General features: G+C 47.5%; 1 protein-coding gene across 1 annotated transcript in view; it reads left to right on the top strand.

Annotated features, from left to right (window-relative positions):
- Nucleotides 1-1,084: 1,084 nt before the first annotated feature.
- The window catches only part of LOC149335272 (sodium-dependent proline transporter-like), a 64,264-nt gene continuing 43,909 nt past the window's right edge, over nt 1,085-21,439 (top strand). Inside the window, exon 1 of the mRNA XM_089551938.1 lies at nt 1,085-2,110. Within this exon, the coding sequence (XP_089408064.1) occupies nt 2,074-2,110 (37 nt within the window). The 5' untranslated portion in view covers nt 1,085-2,073. The remainder of the gene's footprint in view (nt 2,111-21,439) is intronic.

Genomic DNA, 21,439 nt, shown 5'->3' on the forward strand with positions numbered 1-21,439 from the left:
TCCATTCCTGCATGTCAAGTCCCGCGACAGATGGCGGCACCAGTCTCTCACGAGTTTTGTTTACACCGTGCAACACGCGCAGCATTAGCTCGCTCCCTATCTTACTGCGTGCCACCAGTGTGCGTGACCCGACGCAGTATACCCAGCATCGTGTGATGCGAAATAAGCAAAGGCCGAGCAGAAGGCCGGACACAGCATGCGTGGGAACCCGCCGGGAAGCCGCGTGGTGTCGTGTCAGCAACGCCGTCTACCCGTTTCACCTATCCGGTTACACGTGCTGCGTGGAAGCAGCGAAGCGTTCGTTTTTCACAGGACGCCGCTTAAGTCACCTTATGGTTCATCTAGATAGGTTCATGACTGCTGTTCTAGCTTCTAAAGAATACATAAAGTTCAGGCGAAGGCATGAAGATATGAAAGTTGAGGATATTCGTCTGCACGAATGAATCGTCTGCTCAAGAATAAAAAAATGAAACGACTGCTAGCGCTCTCTCCTGACAATTTGGAAAAACTGGCAGAGTGAGGGCAGCTTTGCTGTACTGTATCCCAACGCAGTAATATTGCTAGGTAAATTAACGGAAAAGCTGAAACAACGACGCAGTTCTGTGTTTGCATTCTCTTATGTGTTAATGTGTCACTTTCTTGCAGGACCGCTCAAGGTTATCGCAAGACGGCACTGCGTTTAATAGTATATTCATCAGATGGCGCGAGAAGTTCTAGACTTCTTGCTTCAAGCCGCATCCAGAACTGCGTGCTCCTCCGAGCGAGCACGTTTTTATTATGTGCTGCGGTAGGGCCCGCAAACGTTGGTAGCGCTGACACACCCATACACTTTGCCTTACTGTGCCGTTTAGCTAGTTCAGTTGACTGGGATCAATTGGGGTTTCCCTGCCGAACGCTCACCGCCACATCGGCGCAGCACTAAACACGCGCCGGAGTTTGCTTCTTGTGTCGGCGCGTTGTCAGCGGCAACGTGCATGCGCGCTCGCAGCCGAACTTCTCTCCTCTCCTCATCCCAAAAATACGCGCCCACGGGATGCTGGGCCCTGCGTCGTCGCGAACCCAGCTTGGGCATATGCGCCTCCGCTCTGGATCGCGTCTGGCCGTGGTGACCCAGTGAGCCGACCCAGCTTACTCACGCCTCGCCCGCGCGTCGCTCGGTCGCACCATCTACAAAGTGTCACCGACGTCGGGACGTCCCTCCCCTGCCTGTCGGTCTTCCCGCCAGTGCCCAGTCCATTCAGTGATAGCGTTTCGCTCCTCGCGGGCGCACCGTGAGCCTTGCTACGGTCTTTAATTGTTCCTATTGGGAATCACAGTCCTTACGAAGAACTTCAGTTTGCCTGAACTCGTGGGACCGGTACATTCAACGCGTTGACGACGCTTACGTGGGTCGCTTATTCGTCATTGAGTCTCACTCGGATCTAACCGCCTCGTTTCATTGTCGGCTTGTCTCATAGCAGATATATTAGAAGAATAGTACAACTCGTTGTATTTTCAGCTGTTTCCCGGCCTTTCACAAAAACATCTCTCTCTCTCTCTCTCTCTCGTTCGATTCGCATTCCTGCGAGCTGCACCGTTTCTCTAAGCGCGTTATATGCGAACGGCTGTGTCCTTCGAACTGGTTCAAATTTTATCCAGCCCCCGCATCTCGTTCCCCTCTCCTGTCTTGCTATTTCACTCCGGCACGCGCCAGCTTCTCCCTTCGTTCAGTTGGTTGGTGCCGTCAGAGCAGCAGTCGCCGCGTAGGCCGGAACCGCAGCTGCTCCTGAAACCGGCAACGTCGGCTTGTGGCTTCGTCGACGGAGTTGCATCAGCCTCCTGTTGCTCGCGTCGAGCGGCGCTGCTGTTCTCGCGTAGCGCCGCTCGTTTGGTTTCTCCCTGCTCCCTTTCCCCATTCACTGAGAGCCTAGAGCGGCCGCGTGCGCTTCTGCGTCCGCACTTCTCGGGGTCTTCGCCGGCGTCTCTTTTGCCGCCACTCTATTTACCCCCGTGTGCGTCGGCGCGCCGGTGCGGAAGTCGTGTAGTACATAGTAGAGAGGTCGGGCGTTAGCTCGACGACCGTTGCAGACCACAATGCAAAACGGCAGCTACACTTCGCTCAACAAAACAGGTGAGTGAAGCTATTCTGTCCACGTCGCTTGGCTCTTTACCGGCTGTCGTATGCGCCGGTGTGTAACATATGTCGCTGGATGGATATGCTATGAAATACTGGAAATGGATTGCCATCTTCAGAGAGCTTATCTGTGGGGTACTGAGAATTGTAACAACAATCGTAGGGCACAAATAGCGCTTTGCTTGTCGTTAATGAAAAGCAAAACGTCAAGGAACGACAAAGGTTGGGGGGAGTGTCAGCACTGTGGCTTCTGTCACTGGAAGTGAAAGTCACTAATAAAGCAACTCTGACTCAAGAGCGAATTTTGTTCGTTCTTGTGTCGTCCATATTCTCAAGTTACAACATAGAGTTGGCAGTTGTTCTTGGCAGTGTAACCTAGGTGCTTCGACTGGAATTACTTGTGCGCTTTGCCGCCATCATGAGGTTATAGCTGCGGTTACAGTCTGTCGAATCGATCCCTGAATTTTTTAAAAATATTTTAGTGGGCTCAGAAATAAGTTTCGACGGGCGACAAATCTGCTTCCACCGGTTGATATACCCTGAAGTTGTTCCGTGCTAATATGAAGGGATGATACGTTGAGCTGCTTACGCTTTCAAAATTTCGCGCCACGTGGTGAGCGCTTGTGACGTCAGAGGTGTTGACGCGGGATTTGCAAACAGCAGCTGGGGCTTTCCTCCTGCGTTGCGAACGCCGCTACGCATCGGAGGCATGCACGACTGACTTCGCGCCTTTGTGTCTGGCTCCTTCACGTACGAACACAGAGGGTGAACCCCCGCGGCGCCCTTGTGCGAAGTTCTGTCGCGCAATTTGTTAGTCAAAGAGGCTTGGCGAAAGGTGAAGCGCGTATTATGTAAGAGAAAGAACACGTATTATTGTCTGCGCTACTGCGTCAAGCATCTTGGGGAGCAACGTTTAAATTGACGCAATTCGCGCCTGCAGACGTATGAATGAAGGATGTAGCAGTGCCAGTTTTACTGAGACAGGAGCCGAAAAAGTACGAAGTGGGGCAGCTGCTTTTATCATTAATTAAAAGTGTGATTTTGTGCCGGAGCTAACAGCAGGGTGGGTACCGTAGTTCCAACATATACGACATGCATAAGTTATATTGGGAATAAAAAAAAAAGAAACAAGAAGAATGTGTCTCAGCCCGCACAGTATGCGACATACAACGGGCAGGCGTGCTGCTATTCTCAGCTTCACTGGTTACATGCAGGCAATATCAAGCATGTCTAAAATGTGGATAACGAGTCGTGCTATGTCCTTAACGATACAATATATTTATATCATTCATTACCCACAGCGTTTCTCAATAATTGGCATTTTAATAATTACAGAGAAAACAAAAGGATACTTCCAGCATTAATCTCTCGGTAGTAAGATTCTTCCAGATACTGTTGTTTCAATAGACCGTAATGTAACATGTTCGATCAGTTGAAAATGTGTCGGGTATCAATTCCGTTTATTTCTCTTCCGGTATGTCCCAAACGAAATTTTAGGCCTTGAGTTTTGTGATGAACATGACAATCAAGTATTCCTAAGAGGGTGCGTCGTGAACTGACCTATTAAAAATATATACTGCCATCCATGCCACCTCGGGATTAAACGGTTGAAACGGTATTAATGTCAATTTCTACTGAGCTGATGCTTTTGCGCGTCCAGTTTCGGCAGCGTTCACCTCGCAAAGGTAGCGGCGCATTGGATCCTGTGTGGATGACTCCGGATGACCTATTACTTGACGGACTTCTGCAAAACGAAACAAAAAAAAAAGAAATAAAATGGGTGTCTTTCTGGGTCAGAGATTGATCACGACGAGCAAAGCAGCTGCTCATTGTCACAATGTCAAAATGTCCAGCGGCGGCTATGCTATCTGAATATCGAATGCGGCCTTGATGTTTACGAAGTCCGTTTAGAAGAAAACGGCCATCAGGAACGAACGCATTCTCGCAGGAATGGTTTTAATATCCGCGCGAGTGCGCTTGTGGACGTTTTTCGCTTTTAGTATGAATGCTATACGAATATCGGAAACAGTTCGCGGATGCAGAAAACACTGAACAATCTTTGCTCTCTGTTTTATTTTGCGTGTATATGTTAAAAAGGTCACCATTTGGTTATCCTCCTTTTAATGAGCATACTTGACCGTTTAGGACACGTTTGCCGAAAATTGCGCATAGGATTCCGAATCAGCCAGTGGAGCCAAGACAACCGGATTATCCATGAACACTGCTTTGGATCTACAGGTGTGAAGGCGCATTTAACTCTCCGCTTCGTCACATGGAATTAATTGCATGCCCCACGGAAAACCGCGACGTGAGCTGTCGTTTATTTGAGTGGTCATTTAAAGAGACACTGAGGTTAGATTGAAGTTGATCTGGGCCGATAGATTAACCATTCTAAAGACGAAGACACTACTTACACAGAAAGCGCAGCTTTTATAAGCTATAAAAGGGCAAATAAACTAAATACAGGTGTCGCCATCATCGGTTGATTTCAAAACTAAACTTCGTGCGTATCAACACGGTTTTTAGGTGCGGATCCCAGAGTCTAGGCTACACCGCCATTCACTTCAAAACAGGAATCACGGAGTCCTTTTCGGTGTAGATATCCCGAGTTTGGATCGAGTGACGGGAAAAAGTTTAAACGCAATTTGCTTCGCTATAAATATGTATTTTGCTGCCGGAGAAGCGTAACGCACCCAGAAAAAGCCACAGAACCGATTTTTACAAAGAACAGAAAGTGGATGGAGTTGTACTGAGTGTCCGCTTAAACCAACTTAGAGGGTGTATGCAAAATATATCGGCAACTCTTTACGGTTTTCAAGCAAAACAGAAAAAAGGGGGCGAACAATGTTAATTTTCTTCCCCGAGCTGTGAAGCCGTTGCAGCTCATCGGTATTCCTGATACAAACGATCTCTAGCCGGCTTTCTCCGTAGTCTGGTCGTACCTCGAGAAGCGCATTAGTGTGCAGATCTCTTAAGATGTTATGCAAATGACTCTTCAGTTCTAACACGCTGCGAAATTGAAATCGCTTTTACTATATTCTAGCTTACAGCAGTACTCCTCAGCGAGGGGTAAGCCAACAGCTCGACCGCGCCATACGTGTTCATTTCGCAGGTGTTTCTGTTCCTTTCGCTGTTTTTTTTTCTTTCTCCGTGTTCGCCACCATCTGTCCAGCCAACCGCAGAGAACATGGGACTGTCTGACAGGTAGTGCCGCTTGTCAGGTGACTTCTAATGCGACACTATGAACGAAAGCGTCTGGGAATGGATCGTCACGAATGATTAACGAACAGTTCAGCCTCGACGTGCTGGCAGCTGCTTTTGTGTCTAGGACTGTCTAGGCAACGTGCGGTTTGTTAATGATAAGCTTTGTTTTTTGTGCTTCAACAGAAATGCAGTTGTCTAGCTCTTGCCACAAAGTACTGAACAAGTGCCCTGTTGTATATCATTAGACCCCAGTTAAATTAATATATCTGAATATTCTGGCTTATAATTATGCGAATATGAAATTATATGCCAGGAATTATGTTTAACTAATAGTAAAGTTGATACTTTCTTGTTTTATCGGGAAAACGTTGGTAAACGTTCGTCGGCAACACGTCCAACATTCTTGAACAAATTGGAAAATTTTAAGGGAATCATATGGAAATATTGAAGATAACGATCCATTCTTCTTATATGTAGCAAAATATTTCTTTGTACTGTCTCCATCGCTCGCATCGAGCAGTTAGGACTGCCACAAAAAACTAGTGGGGAACGCTTTTGACAATAGCAAAAACGTGAATAGCAAAAAAATAAACAAATCTATCGACGCGAGAACTGCGGATATGTTGATTGTTATAGTGAAATCTTACAATATATGAAAAAAGTTGCATTCATAAACTCTTTTCCCGTTCAAAAATGCTTTCGTCCAGAATGGTCGCGGGTTAAAATCGACTAGCAGACCGGTAGCCACTTTCGTCGTATGCTCGGCGGTTGAGTACTTCCTGTATACTCACGCCGGTGACAACAGTATGTCCGCATTTAGAACGCCATTCGCGGACGCGGAGTGGTAAAACACATTCGGAGAACCCAACGAGCTCTTTGTGTGTACAACAAGCCCGCACTGAAGAAAGCGGCGAGGGCTACAGGGAGCACACAGCGCCGGTGTGCACTTTATTCTTTTATCTCCGTTTGACGTCCATTAGCGACATCTTGAGAGGACTCGTCGCAGGGTGGACACTGGAAGAGGATCTGGCTGGGCGGCGGCTTTTCAAGGAGTGTCGCATTCAGCCCCGCGTGTTTGCGAAATCCGCGCGTCTAGACGCGCCCTACTTGTCCAGTGCTTGTCGTTGTCTGTTCTGCCAGGGGTTCACTGACCGAGCATCGTATTCGAGCCTGGCGGCATGTTGTGCTTTGCGATGAAGACGACGGCGATTTGAGATTGCAGCCTGACGCGTAGAGAAAGAGAGAGAGGGACTTACTGACTGACTGACCGACCGACTGGACTGACTGACTTACTGACTGACTGATTAATTGATGAATTGAAGTTGTATAAATTTGTATACTTTTCGAAGTCAACCTCTTCTCGAATGCAGATAAAATATTAGGAACCTCTAAGTTCAGCCAAGACCACATCGAAAGCGTTCATAATAATCTAGCTGTCCGTCTGCAGGCACCTTCCGGGGCCCTTCACTACGGCGTCCGTCATAGCCCGAGTCGCTTTGGGACGTTAAACCTCCATGAAACCAAACCAAACCAAACCAAACCATCTGTAGGCACCGTTTCCGTCACCTGAAAGTACACACAACACAAACGGTGATATGTCTTCACTGACACGGTATGGGCTAGTCGGTGGCTAATCTTAAGGAAACTATATGCAGCGCAAAAAACAGGGAAAGCAGAGGAGACACAAACAGTCCTGTCCTGTCAGTCCTGTTGTTTGTGTCTTTTCTGCTGTCCCTGTTTTTTTTTTTTCACTGTATATTACCTTCCTTTCTTGACACGTTTTCCTACTCTGTGGTGTCGGCAAATGTGGGCAGATGTTCTCTTTCTTTAGAAGACTAGTTCATAGTAGTACCCTGTGCGATATGCCTCTTTACGCTTGTTAACACTTTCATGATCAACAAAACTGACAGATTACAGTAATCACATGATGCCTACTCTGACAGTCTATAGACGCATACTTACCAAGGGTCCTTTATCTTGTTCTGGAACGAATTGACAACTGAAGTAATTTAGCTGCCTTTCACACGTGCACATGATCAAATTTCCTTTGTTTTTCTTTGTTTTTCCCTATTTTTTTCGTCGTGACTTCAGTCATGGTCCGGTTAGGTGCCATGCCTGCTACACTGCACATTGCCATTGCAGAATGTTTGCTTCGTGTATGGTGTACCAGTACAAAGTTGCTATGTTTATTCTTGGGCACCTGAAATAAAGATCGATTATGCGCAAGCGCTTGCAAAATTCCGCTTGGATGAATCTCGATCACCATTGCAGGGAATCGAACCCACCACTAGGAGTCCACACGCGTTGCAGTACCACCGCTTCGGGTGCGTCGGAGAGGTTTGCAGCCGCGGCTTCCCCGAAGCACGCCCGAATCGCGAGGGGCCGTAATCTCTGAGAAGTAAGCCAAAGAAAAAAAAAATGTCCATCCTGCGAGACGGCTCTGATAAGCTCCTCCGCCGCGCAGCCATGCCCGATAATTCCTACGTCCCGAGAACACGCGCGAACTCAGTAGCGTCTGTCCGGCAATGCCTGTGGGTGGGGGCTGTGTCCTTTTGAGAGATTCCGCTATCTGCTGGCGACGCTTTCTTGCAGTCTCTGCTTTCAAACGTCTTCGATGGGCCTTCTGGGGTTCAAGGGAGGACGATGTACCTCTCATACGATATGCTAACATTGCGAAACTACTTTACGACCCTGCCCGAGTTCCATATAACGGACGTCCGGTTAAGCAATGTTGATGGGATCCTCGTACGAAGACCGTGTGTTTCATTTTCTTTTTATTTGTTAGTCTGTTATTTCCGCACGCGATATCTTTCTTGCTTTGCAGATCGACGTAATTCGGTGTTCGCTGCGCTTGAGTATTTGTCAGTCGCGGGACATTGTATATGTTCTGCAAATTGCCATCTCCGGTAAACGAGACATTTATGAGGAATTGACCGAGCTAAGCATCTCGGTGGGATCATATAACGTTCACATACTTATCGACGTCCGTGGCTGTCCTGACTTTCGCATACTCTGTCGACGTCCGTGGCTTTTGTGACGTCCATGTACTATATCGACGTTCAAGGCTATTTTGACGTCCAAGTGTAATTTTCGCGTATAATTAACCAATTACAGCTCGTGAACCAAATTTTCCCACAGCAAGATCTCATCGCGCACTATCTAACAGAATCAAAGTTTTTGCACATTTGTCTTTATGGACGACACAGTCGTGCGGATAAGTTTTGACGACGCGACATAGAATTCTAATGCTTTCGCACTGATAAGGACCGCTGCGCTGTGTTGTGTTCTTAGAAACGAGACTTTAATGATAGCCTCCTTTTATACTCTAATATTAGAGGCCACAAATCTCTTAGCCGCCGCGGTGGCTCAGTGGCTATGGTGCTCGGCTGCTGACCCAAAAGACGCGGGTTCGATCCCGGCCGCGGCGGCTAGAATTTCTTTGGAGGAGAAATTCTAGAGGCCCGTGTGCTGTGCGATGTCAGTGCACGTTAAAGAACCCCAGGTGGTCGAAATTTCCGGAGCCCTTCACTACGGCGTCTCTCATAGCCTTAGTCGCTTTGGGACGTTGAACCCCACAAAACCAAACCAAACAAATCTCTGTCTCTGAGACAACCATCGGGTGGTATGTTAACTTGCCATTAAATATCTTCATCCAGTGTGACTACAGCGGATATCAGCGAGCTGTCGCGAACGTTCGCTCCGGACAGAATGCGAAAACCCGTAGGCTCGTCACACTAAACGAACGTGCAAAGCGCGATGCTTTAATCCTCTGACTTGCCCTCCGTGTTGGAGGTCACCGTTCGGATGTGCTAACATATGTGAAATAACGGTAACAATCAAAGTGCGATTGGCTGTCTCGACTTTGTACACGTAGCGTCTTTGTCAAAAGTAACCATGCTGCATGGTTTGCTTCTTGTATAGTGGAGCTCTTGTGGCTTTCCTAAAGACCAAAAGGTGTTGGAAGTTGAGAAGACCCCCAGTCCTTACATTTAACGACCGTTTTAGCTTCAGGGAAGCTGTAAGGGCTCCACTGTACGAGCTGGATGCAAATCATGCAGCCTGGTTACTTTTGACAAAGACTGTACATCAACTATTGTGCAACAGTACAACGCACGACAGAAAATTAGAAGCGCGACTAGCTTTGCGGCAACATTCCCTGTCCTTTCACCCTCCATCGGTGAGAGTTCTGCTTCTGCCCCCTATTTCCCCTCCTACACCCCCCCCCCCCCCCCCCCCCTCAGAAAAAAAAGAAGAAAACTCGGCTCCTAAAGTACACGGTATAGGCCTGCAAATGCCTTGGCATAAACATGTTTAACGCATTATGATCATACAACGCGCAGAAACGGATTGCGGCCGTGTACAAAGGCTGGCTGCTCGCTTATATACAGGGTGTTTTTTTTTTTTTTAACCGTCGACGGATTTTTTTTTTTTTTTTTAAAGGCGCTGATAGTATCGTGAAAGCCGCCTTCACGGAACTTATATTCGGTTCTGCGGACACAAGATAAGGACATAGCGGTCAAATTTATGTAATTAATGAGTCAAATTCTGTGAATTATCTTTTTAACTCTTCACTTTACGCTGCATATTGCAATCGCAATAATGAAGAGGAAAGATTCATAGCTAATGTAATTTGCAGCATGTCCCTAAGTGCAACAGATATTGAGATATTCGCGATTGAATTTACAGCCCTTTCCGATTAGTTTCGGGAACTGAACGCTCGGAGTTCGCCGGATATCCCGCCCACGATACTACGTAAGAGACTGACGAAATGATGACGACAACCGACGGCACCAAGTCTAGCTCCGTTTGGGGCAGGCAGGCACTCGAGAAGAGCGCATTGTCACTTCCTCCGTGAGCAGCACATAGAGAAAGATATTGGTAAAGAGCGGACACTCCCATAGGGCCCAGCGGCCCATTTGTCTGCAGCGCACCAAGCGGGCGGAGTCTCATAACATCCGGTTTCGGTTTCAACGCGCGCAGTTTGAATGGCTTCATGCGCTGCGCCTCGCTGCCTGGGACGACTTCCGGTTCCGGTTTCAGGGGCGCGCGGTTTGAATGTTAGCATACGCCGCGCCCCGCTGCGCCGTTGGCAGCGTATAATTAAATAGATTTCGAGTGCTTTTGACCAGCCATGAACGCAGCTGCATCACAGCCTTTGCCAAATATTAGCACTCCACAAAAGACACCAGGTTTTGAGTGAAATGAGAACATTTATTTTGTGCAACATAAACAAAGCCGTGGGATGCGGAAGATGGTTCCTGGCCTCCTGCTCAAGGTGATCCTGTTGCGGCACCACGGAACACAGCAGGTGTTGCCGACGGGTGGCATCACCTGAAAAATTCGCAAGTATGGTCATTCTCAGTCACCTTATATTGTAACTCTGTAAACAGTGAAAAGGTGCGAAAGCGGCGAGGGAACGAAATTACGAGCGGAGTAAACATGTTTTTGCGAAACTCGCGTGCTGAACGTCGTTGCGCAAAGTACAATACACATACCGTACTACACGGCAGATACCAATCAGCTTTTTGCAAGCATTTCTACATTCCCCGACGTTATTGTCTACCTTCTAAAACCTAGGTGGACAGCAGAGTACGCGGTTTGTTCGAGAATATTTCGTACAAAGACGGCCACAACACGGACTACGAACCAGAAGTACACAATGTGTTAGGGGCACTGAGAAATACACGGGTGCAACGTATGTTTTAAGAAGCATAGAAAATTAAACTATCGACGCAACAGTTCTTGGTTTTCAAGCTCTTTAGAGTTTAGAAAGCCCGACGCGTTGCCTTTTTTTGCCGGTTTTCAAAAGCGCATCCCTGTGTTGTCAATGCACGGGCGAAATGTGCGTTTCCACGAGCGTAGATAACGGACTCTTTCACACGTACTACATACATACATACGTACTACAAGAGTAAGGTTTTTGAGCTTTTCGTGCGTCATCTTTTTTTTCCACCAGTCTTGAAAACTACGGTCCCGTACTTGCTGCGCGGGAACGGTCGTCTTCGCCGTTCGCCCACTTTCAAAAAAGTACATTTTAACCTTACACCGACAAATGTCACCCATAAGAAGTTACATATTGTCGGGGGCCATACAAAAACGTGACGTCCCGAGAAAGCGCGAAACCAAGCAAAACTAACCGCTAGGCACAGCGCGTCGGGCCACAGGCCGTGGGCAGGTTTTTTTTTTTGTTTCTACGCACCGACCGGCGAGGCTGCATCATGCAGCATCATTCCTCCCGCCGCTCCCGCCACGGCGTAGCATGACACAGCGTGCGCGCGCCCTTCACAACTGCGCCGGCGTACTAAGCTAGAGTGCTCGAAATGCAGCGTAATTTTGCATAAAGTGCTTGAAATGTAGCGTACTTTTGCAAAAACAAAACATTCCTTCCTTGACGTTGTCACAAACTGCAAGAATGCCATGAACAACAGCTGGCTGGCCACAGAGCGAGCGCGCCGCTTCACGAACTGCAGACAGGCAACGGCGGCCGGCGCGGCCGCCTAAATTGCATGCAATACAGCGTACTTCCACAAATAAACATTTCTCACCTTGCCGCCGTCATAACCAGGAGGAGTTCTGCGTCGAAGGGCAAGAGAGACGAAAAAAATTGCGGTCTGCCCGCACGAACAAATACGCCGCACGCTTTCACGCGCACAAAACAGCCCCCACGACGCTCCGTTGTCTGCCACTCGGATGGGTCTGAGCCGCCGCGCCGGCTACCCGCCCGCGCGCGCGCGCGCGTTTAGAGACTGGTGGCGCCATCCTGGAGTTGGAAGATTATCTAGTGGAGGAGGAGGATTGCGCGTCATTTCCTGGGGCCAGATTTCGCCGAGTGTCCGCTCTTTACCAATATCTTTCTCTATGAGCAGCACGCCATCTTTTTCGTCATTAGCATTGAACTTAGAGGCACGTTTCCTGCCGTCAGCGGCTTCGAAAAAGCAGCACGGTGATAACGCGCAAGATTTCCCTTTCCGCTCTGGCTCGGACAAGAAAGGACCGGTGGCTTGTCGGCTTGCGATTCATTATTTTTCACCGGAAGCTCCACTGGTCCGCTGCTGGCTGTCGATTCTGTTAACAGAACGAACAAGGCTGCTGCAATGCTATACATATCAACTCTGAATGTGCGTTGGAATGGCAGGGCATCTGCAACCGCGATACTGGTTGACCGAGAATGTGCAGATGGTTTTCGCCTGTGTAAACTCTCCCTGTGTTACTTTACGCCCGTGTAGACTCGACGCCTCCGAGAATCCTGGCCGCCCGATTCCGTCACATACGATGTTCGCTAGAATGCACAAACTGTTCCGGACCACAGGATCTGTGCTTCATTCAAGGAAGGCAAATATAGTTATCCCGAGGGAAGAATTCGAGATAAATGTTCTCGCCTACGTTCGTACATACCCCGAAGCCAGCATCCGTGAAATCATCGAGGCCGTTGGGTCCTCCCGCTCCCGCTATTCAGTCTGGAGAGTGCTCAAGAAGCAAAGGTTTTATCCTTACCACATATCGCTGCATCAGGATCTCAGTGAAGACTATTATAAAAGCGGTATGAATTCAGCAACCGGGTGTTGATCAAATGTGATGAAGATTGCGACTTTTTTAGGAAAATTTTCTGGACGGACGAGGCCCACTTTTGCCGTAATGGGGAAGTCAATGTACACAACGCCCACTACTGGCCTGATCAGAACCCGCACTGGCTCCGGGAACACCACCACCAAGTCCGGTGGTCAGTGAATGTCTGGTGTGGCATTTACTCAAATCGAGTAGTGGGGCAGTACTTTCTGGAAGGAACTCTAACAGCAAAGTCATACACCGTTAGCATTCTAAGTGATGCTGTCAGCGGTTTCATGTTCGAGATCCCGTTAAATCAAGTCCACGGCTCGTGGTTTCAGCACGACGGGGCGCCTGCGCACTTCTTGTCGCGTGCAAGGGATTGGGTCGATAGCAACTTCCCCGGTCAGTGGACAGGGCTCTGTGGAACCATGTTCTGGCCACCTAGGTCACCCGACCCAAACTCCATTAGACTTCTTTCTCTGTGGTTACGCCAAGAACGAAGTCTACGCAACTGAACCCGAAGACATGGCAGACCTCAAACAAAGAATCACCAAGGCATGTGCGAACATACCCCTGCAGGTTGTGAAACGAGTGCTGCAGTCCATGAAGGAGAGATTCATGGCATGCGTGGCGGCTGAAGGCAAGCGCTTTGAGCATCACTAATGCATAAAACATAGCCACCGAGATACGACGTAGCAACAGTCATCAGTTCCCGTCTTTTGAAATTGCTTTCGATGAAAAATAGTAACGCACAAGCGAACAACTTGCACACCGGGTCCTTTCTTGGCCGAGCCAGAGCGGAAAGGGAAATTTTGCGTGTTATCAACGTGCTCCTTTTTCGAAGCCGCTGATGGCGCGGAAACGTGCCTCCAAGTTCAATGCCAGTGGCGAAAAAGAGTGTGCTGCTCACGGAGGCAGTGACTATGCGCTCTTCTCGAGCGCCTGCTTACCGCTGTCGCAGCTATAGCCTTTGTGCAGTGGGCTGTCGTCATCATTTCGTCAATCTCTTACGTAGTATCGTGGGTGGGATTTCCAGAGCACCCTGAGCGTTCAGTTGAAAATTCTGAAATGTTGAAAATTCAATCGTGAATATCTCAATACCTGTTGCACTTAGGGAAATGCTGCAAATTGCATTTACTTTGAATCATTACAGCCTCCAAAATTGCGATTGCAATATGCAGCGTAAAGTGAAGAGTAAAAAAATAATGAACAAAATATGGGTAATTAATTAATTAACTTTGACCTCTACTTCCTTATCTTGTGTCCACCGAGCCGAATATACATTCCGTGAAGGCGGCATTCACGATACTATCAGCGCCTTCTTTTTAAATATCTTTAAACGGTTAAAGAAAAAGACACCCTGTATACGTCGCTTATATGTGATACACATAGGACGTCCTGTGGCGTGTTCTAGACATTTCCCGTCAGCAGTCGCGAGCACTGCACTGTAATCAGCAATCGCAGTTGTATTCCACGAAAGCTAGCTCTTTGTGAAAAGCTGGAAAGATAGATACCATGGCGGGAAGAGCGCACATGGGGCTTTCACTGCGCAGCATAGGGCAGATGCCATGCTTCCGTTACAAACCCTTCCCCTACATTCTCTCCCGCTAGCTTTTTCCTGGGCCTTCATAGAATGCTGGGAGAAGAGGGCTCGGGAGTGCAAACCCTGTCACGTCATAAAAGGGAATTACAATTTCCTAGTTGAACATCTCTTGATATCCAATCAACCGATGTAACAGATTCAGATACTTTTTTAACCAAATCCATATTCTTCGCAGTCTCTAGGTAGCTGGAAATTTAGTGGTCTTCTATCTAGCTGGAGATCTAGCTTATTTCAGAATAAAATACTGTTCAGAAATCTAGTTACAATGCTACTCATTTAGCCTCTTTTCAAGCAGCTAAAATTTTTTAACGCGCGTAGTGTAGATTCGTGTTGACCTGACGCTTTGGACGCCACCTGTCGGTTTATCGCGATTTCTTGTGTTGAAAGCCCTGAGTTGCCTGTAGCAAGCGTGGCTCATCGGGCTAGCTGGAAAGGTGTCAGTCTTTTCTTTGTCCCTGTCTGAAACTTGCGCTGAATTTCCACTAAATGTTGGGTTAAATTGATTCGGCCCCATATGCCTGCAAGTATTAACAGCACGATTGTGTTCCGCGCTGTTCATCATTTATGGGAGTCCACTGCTGTTCGTAACGCTAGGTTGTATTTTTGGCTCTTCGCTTATTGACAGTAGTCGCAGCGACTTGCGGCAAGCGGCAGTAAAGCAATGTTTCTACTTTTGGTTAGGCTCAAGTTTTTACGCAAATAACGAATTAATTGTAATTAATAAATTTTGTCTAACGACATAGAACGCAATGTCGATGATGTCATCAGATTTTATTAATTATTTTGTTGTTTATTTTGATTACTTTTCATTAAGGAATGAAAGAAGGAAGGAAGGGAAGACGGAAAAAACAGAGAAACAAGCAATTAGACAAAAACAAACAAACAAAGAAACAAACAAACAAGGAAACTAAGGACGCATAATTATACAACTACAGAAAGAAATGAAACATGAAAATAAGAAAGAAAGAATAGAAGACTGACGAAATCAACAAATAAATAAGAGCCGTGGCGCTGTGTGGAGCTTTCTTTCATGCTAACAGCTAGGTCATTGTTCTCTGAGCACAGAACCGCCCTTTATTGTGTGCGTGTGTCTGGGCGTGTGACACGTGCGCGCAGTAACAAAGGAACGAGGTCGCTGTGCTACAACGCAGCCCCTTGACGCCAGAAAGGTGCCACAACAGCTGCTTCACCCCCGTTCTCTCGCCAACAAATGTGCGTCGCTTTCAAGTTCACGCTGTACTCACATGTAGTCGGGGGCTGGATACACAAAACGGTTCGCTTGGAAGAACATTTCCCTATCCCCATGGGCAGGTGCATTCGCCGGACGTTGAGACCTGATTTGCAAATATTAGGATCGAGAGACCCTTTATACTCTGACTCCAAAGACCGCGCGATTTTTTTTTTATCAGATAATGACATTCAGCCTGACTGCGTCCACTGCAGGGCAAAGGCTTGTCTCTCCAATTAGCCCTGTCCTTTGCCAGCTGCTGCCGCCATGTCCCCGCAAACTGCTTAATCTCATCCGCCTACCTAACTTTCTGCCGCCCCCTGCTACGCTAATGATAATGATAGCTATCAATGACGACATTATCGTTAGCTAAAGATGAAGATCAAGCTCAACAGCAGCTCTCATTTGGGCTTCTAGTCTGGCTCAGGCAATGGATCAGGTTGTCGAATGGTCCCTCTGATAGCAACTCTGTCTAGTCAACGATCGTCATAGAAGATACTCAAGTCACAAATACGAATCCAAAAAAGCTATTTAAGGAACAGAGCTACCGACCAGCAAAGCTGTGCGTTATTATGGCCTTGCTCTTTACTTTTTTGAAACTTTCTTGTTACTGTTATCTGCTCAGCGCTCGCCTTTTTCTTTACTTCATTCCGTACCGCTTCTCAACTTCTCACAGTGTCGCTGCATTTTTCCTTTACTGTCATACATTCCGCCGTGGACGTAGGCAGACGCAAGTTTTCCTCAAATTTTATGCATGCAAGAAAGCAGTCAGTAGCCATGCGAATCCGAGGCGCTAGCCAATCCGGAGCCGTTTTCACGCAGTGCAACCATTGTGAATTTTGAGCCCTCCCTTACAAAAAATTTTTTTGGACAGTTATAGACTTGCCTATCAAGTCTATAGACTCTCATTAGAAAAATCCCGGATAACAGTCTATAGACAATCTATAGATTTGGTTTGGTTTATTGGGGTTTAACGTCTCAAAGCGGCTAAGGCTATGAGGGACGCCGTAGTGGAGGGCTCCGGAAATTTCGACCATCAGGGGTTCATTAACGTGCACTGACATCGCGCAGTACACGGGCCTCTAGAATTTCGCCTTCATCGAAATTCAGCCGCCGCGGCCGGGATCGAACCCGCGTCTTTCGGGTCAGCAGCCGAGTGCCGTAACGGCCATACACTTTTAGTAGAGTTTTGTCTATAGACAGTCTACACACTATGAATAGACAAAAGGAAATATATGTAGGAAGGCAATAAGGTCTATAGAAGTCTATGGACTGTCTATAGACCATTTTTGTAAGGGCTGATCCGCTGCCGACTCTTCTAGCTCTATAGCGCTGCCGTTGTTTTCCGACGCACTGCATTAAAGACCTGCGCAGAAAGCCCAGTTCTCCCTTGCACTGCCGACATTCACCCACACATGTACTTCTCTGCGAAACGCGCGTTAAGGCAGCAGGTGTTCTGTGCCCTTACACCGGGGTTCGTCCAACCAGAGCGCATATACGCGTGCTCCGAATGTCGGAGGGCTATTCCGTTATTTTTTGATCTCTTATTTGATATGTCACTGCTTTCTCCGTATTTAGATTGCGAACGCATTAGTGACGCCATTATGAGACACTTGTCCGGAAGCGAGTGTAAACCGCACGCGATCGCATTTCGCAAGCAACACTGTATGCGAAGTCGATCGACCTCGTTTCTTTTGTCGACATGGAGAGAGAGAGAGAAAAACTTTATCATGGCAAGTGTGTTTAGACCTCCCTTGGGTCCCTGGACCACCGCACGGTCCCACTCTACGTCGTAACGTTCATGCGGTGTTTGTCCATGACGTCGGCACCCCGAAGCACCGCAGCAAGCTGCGATGGAGTGACATGGAGTCGACATGGAGTGGGAACAGTTGCGGTAGTGTTCTTTAAGGCATGGGAATGTGTGCAGAGATATGCTTGCAAGAAAGGTAGATGAAAAAGTAGGTTATGTTTAGGACAAGACAGAATGCTTTGTTGAAACTGCGATCTCACGATAGCATTATATGTCATCAAGGGTAACTACAAGGATGTCATAAAAGATAAATGTGACGTCATCTAGTGTATTTAAGAAAATGAATGAAAGTAGGCTTTTCGAGTGAGAGAGTAATTAGTCGTTATAATCAGCACGCGCAAAGCTGCGCGGTTACAGAGGAAACCTATGGAGGTTTCCAGACCCTTCGCAGCTGGCTAGCATTGCAGATTCTTCACAGCACGAAGAGAGTTTAGTCTGAATAATAACTAAAGGAGTTTTAATGAGAGGAAAGGGAGGAGAGGTCGGCCGGTGGTAACATGGCCCTGGCCTGCTACACTGGGGAAAGGAAAGGGGAGGAAACGGAATGAAGGTTCCGTTTCCTCGGAACGGAACGGAAGTGTGAATGAAGGTTGTGATGGCACAATACAATGAGTTTCATGGGTGATGTCCCCCCCCCACACACACACACGCGCACGCGCACACGCGCGCACACACGCACGCACGCACACGCTCACGCTCACGCACACGCACACGCGCACACGCGCGCGCGCGCACACACACACACACACACACACACACGCACGCACGCACGCACACACGCACGCACACACACACACACACACACACACACACACACACACACACACACACACACACACACACACACACACACACACACACACACACACACACACACACACACACACACACACGCACAGGCTGACACTCGCATCGCGGTGAGTAGACGCCTGGTAGGGAAGAGATGTTAAACAGCGAGGCCATGGCTAGTAAGAAGTGCCTTAATGCAAAGTAGTTTAGTATGGGGTACCGATTCAGAGTTACGGATGCTCAGAAGGTCGGAAGTTCTTGATCAAGGGATAAGAGGCCCTGCCAGCTATTGTACTGTCTATGAAAGTAACAACCGACTGAGCACGTAACAAGAAAGTCGCCTGTGGAAAGTAAGCCTTTTATATTATCGCGGGCTCGAATACTGCGATTCCTTTTGGGTGCCACTAATTTGTACTAAATTTCTGCGCAACGTGGGAACATATTAAAAAAAATTCGGTGCACAGAGGTCCGAAAAGACTAATCAGCGCCCCTTTGACTCGCAGCAAGAAGTTCCAACTATATCACTAAGCTTCTTTGCAAAAGGGCCAGTGAAGAAATCGAAATACAAAGCAGCGAGTAGTCTTCGGCGCTGGAAGCGATGTTGATTGCTGCGCGTACTGTGTTCTGTTCAACACGCCTCCGATACGACTTCGCGGGGTTCAGTGTTGCCGACATCGACTCAGCGCCCCCACAGGGTCGAGTTTCATGCCCCGGATATCCGGACAAGCTGCAGTTGGCGATTTACACGAAAGCTGGGCATGCCTCAGCTGATTGTTCCGAACGGTTGTTTCCTTCCTTCTATAGTGGTTTCGAGTCCTCTTCATGTCAACTGATGCGTGCATTGGAATACACTTGCTATCGTTAGATGTTTTTATTTATTTTCTCTCTCTCAATCTTACTATTTCTTCATAGCTGTGTTGAGTTGCTTCAACATATCCTCAGCTCTCCTTTCTAAACGTTTATTTGTAATCCCCGAGGTCAACATGCACGACTGCGTGACGACTGCGTGTATACTATTCGCTGACGACTGCCTACTTCTAGCTGTCAGTGTTTTCCCGTCAATATTTGCGCTTAAGCCGTAAAGGCTTGCAAGGGTTGAAGTGCGGGCTATAGCTGGTTGCTCATATCTTAAAACAGCGCAATAGGACGCGAACAAAGACGCAAAAGGCTCCTTACAACACAGGGAATCATTTTACGCTAGAGTAAGTTATATATCTCGCTGTCTGATTAGTCGCTTTACAACACAGGCAAGGGCTGAAACATTTCACTCTACACAAGGATATATCTCCTCCCATTTCATTAGTCTATTTAGAACACAGGAAAATACTGCAGCCATCATCAAATTTACTGCAGTATTATTTCCCTGGTACCACCTCTTTATGTCTCATTGGAATAAAAGTTGCTTCGTGTCTCCGGTTTATTGACTTTTTTTTTTTTATTGATATTGATTTTTTTTTTGGCTGCTCCAGTGTGTGTGTGTGTGCTGGCCGTAACGTTCCGCAAAATGTTAGATGCTGTGTTTAGTAACCTTCGAAGCCGGAAATTTTCTTGATTTTTTTTGCGGGGTTTGCTACATGTGCATTTTTTCAAATACCTCATATTAGCCTTTTTTTTCCTTCCTCTTATTAACTTGTACCAGCCTTCTTAACTTGTTTACTCCTGTTTTCAGCCGTTTGTATTCTGTGTGTATATCTGTTGTTCTCTTTGATGAATCCCCCGCTCTGTAATGCCCGCATTGGGCCTTTAGGGTATTGAAATAAATAAAAATGAATAAAATAAATAAATAAATAGACAGCATTCAGAACTCACTTCAGAGAATACGCCTTTTTTCATTCCTAAGCAATAGTTTTTTCCGCTTCTTATCGGACGAGACCGATTCAATTTGGGTCACTTGCAAAAGTATGCATATGGGGAAATTACTCGGTCAGATACTTGCACTGCGTTGTATTTCGTCATCATAAAAGAGACTCTGTACAAAAAGGTCTGTTAAGCTCAGCAGGCTCTAAGCGAAAATCTTCGTCCAAGCGGTGCCACTTTGAACGGGAGTCGAGTCTCTCAGGGACGGGGGTCAGTGACCCCAAGCGAAAGTATAAGAGAAAACAAATCCCACGCGTGAGCGGGTTTTACGGTTCCTGTATACCAGGTCACATTCGTGGGTAGCGTTTCGCTAACGCCCTCTGCCGTAACCCCGCAATGAGTCGGCCGTACGGAGGCGGAGGATCCTGTAACGCGTAGGACGATTCAACAGCGTTCGCGTGCGCTGCTTTCCGCATAAAAAGGCTGCGCAGCGCGCTCACTGGAACATCTGCTTGTCTCCTCGTAAAGGGTTTACGGTTGTAAACATCGGGCACTTCTACGTCGCGAAAAAATACAAACATGCTGCGTCCACTCATATGTTTGGAACAACGTAAGGAAGCATTCAGAACGTTATTCGCAGAGTCGGCATCTAGATTTCTGGTGGATTCCGCGGGTGTGCTGCAACCACCCCTTCTCAAATAACTCGGCGGCCCTCGCCCCCTATCGGCAGCATGTAGAATCAGCTTTTTGAATTTCTTTCGCGTTCTTGCCGAAATGGGATTAACTCGCAAGTTTTTGTAATCCGGACGCCGTAATTTCGACTGAATGACACTGACATCTCTTCCAGTCGGCGTGGTTCGGTCACATTACGCGGCGTTCAGAGCTTTTCCATTATGTAACGCAGGTTTTACATGGCAAGAAGTGTGTACAGTTGTGCCTTCACATAGCATGAGTGAATACGCAGTCATGGCATTATGCGAAGAAAACCCTTCTATCTTTCTTGACACCACAAAATCCATGAAGTATGGGCTTCATGATAATGTTACGTTACGGCCAGTAGAAAAATCAGACAAGATGACTGGGGGCTATGAGATGATTTAATGGCCGCTGGCTTAACGCGAGCGCTCCGTCCCGCGCCATTGCCAGCTTCGCCTTCTTCGTCACATTATTGAAGGAAACACAGGAACAAACCATGGTAAGTAGGAAAAAAATAGTCACAGTATCTAAAGAGTACAAAGTACGAATCATGAACACAAGGGCCGTGGAAATGTTCCTGTGTACACGGCGGAAGGTTGTACTATATAGACCGACGGCTTATCATAGCTCTCCAGGGCTTATCGTTGCCTC

The sequence above is a fragment of the Amblyomma mixtum genome, chromosome 7 (genome assembly GCF_055824585.1).
Source record: "Amblyomma mixtum isolate Tamu chromosome 7, ASM5582458v1, whole genome shotgun sequence".
NCBI classification, from domain to species: Eukaryota; Metazoa; Arthropoda; class Arachnida; order Ixodida; family Ixodidae; genus Amblyomma; species Amblyomma mixtum.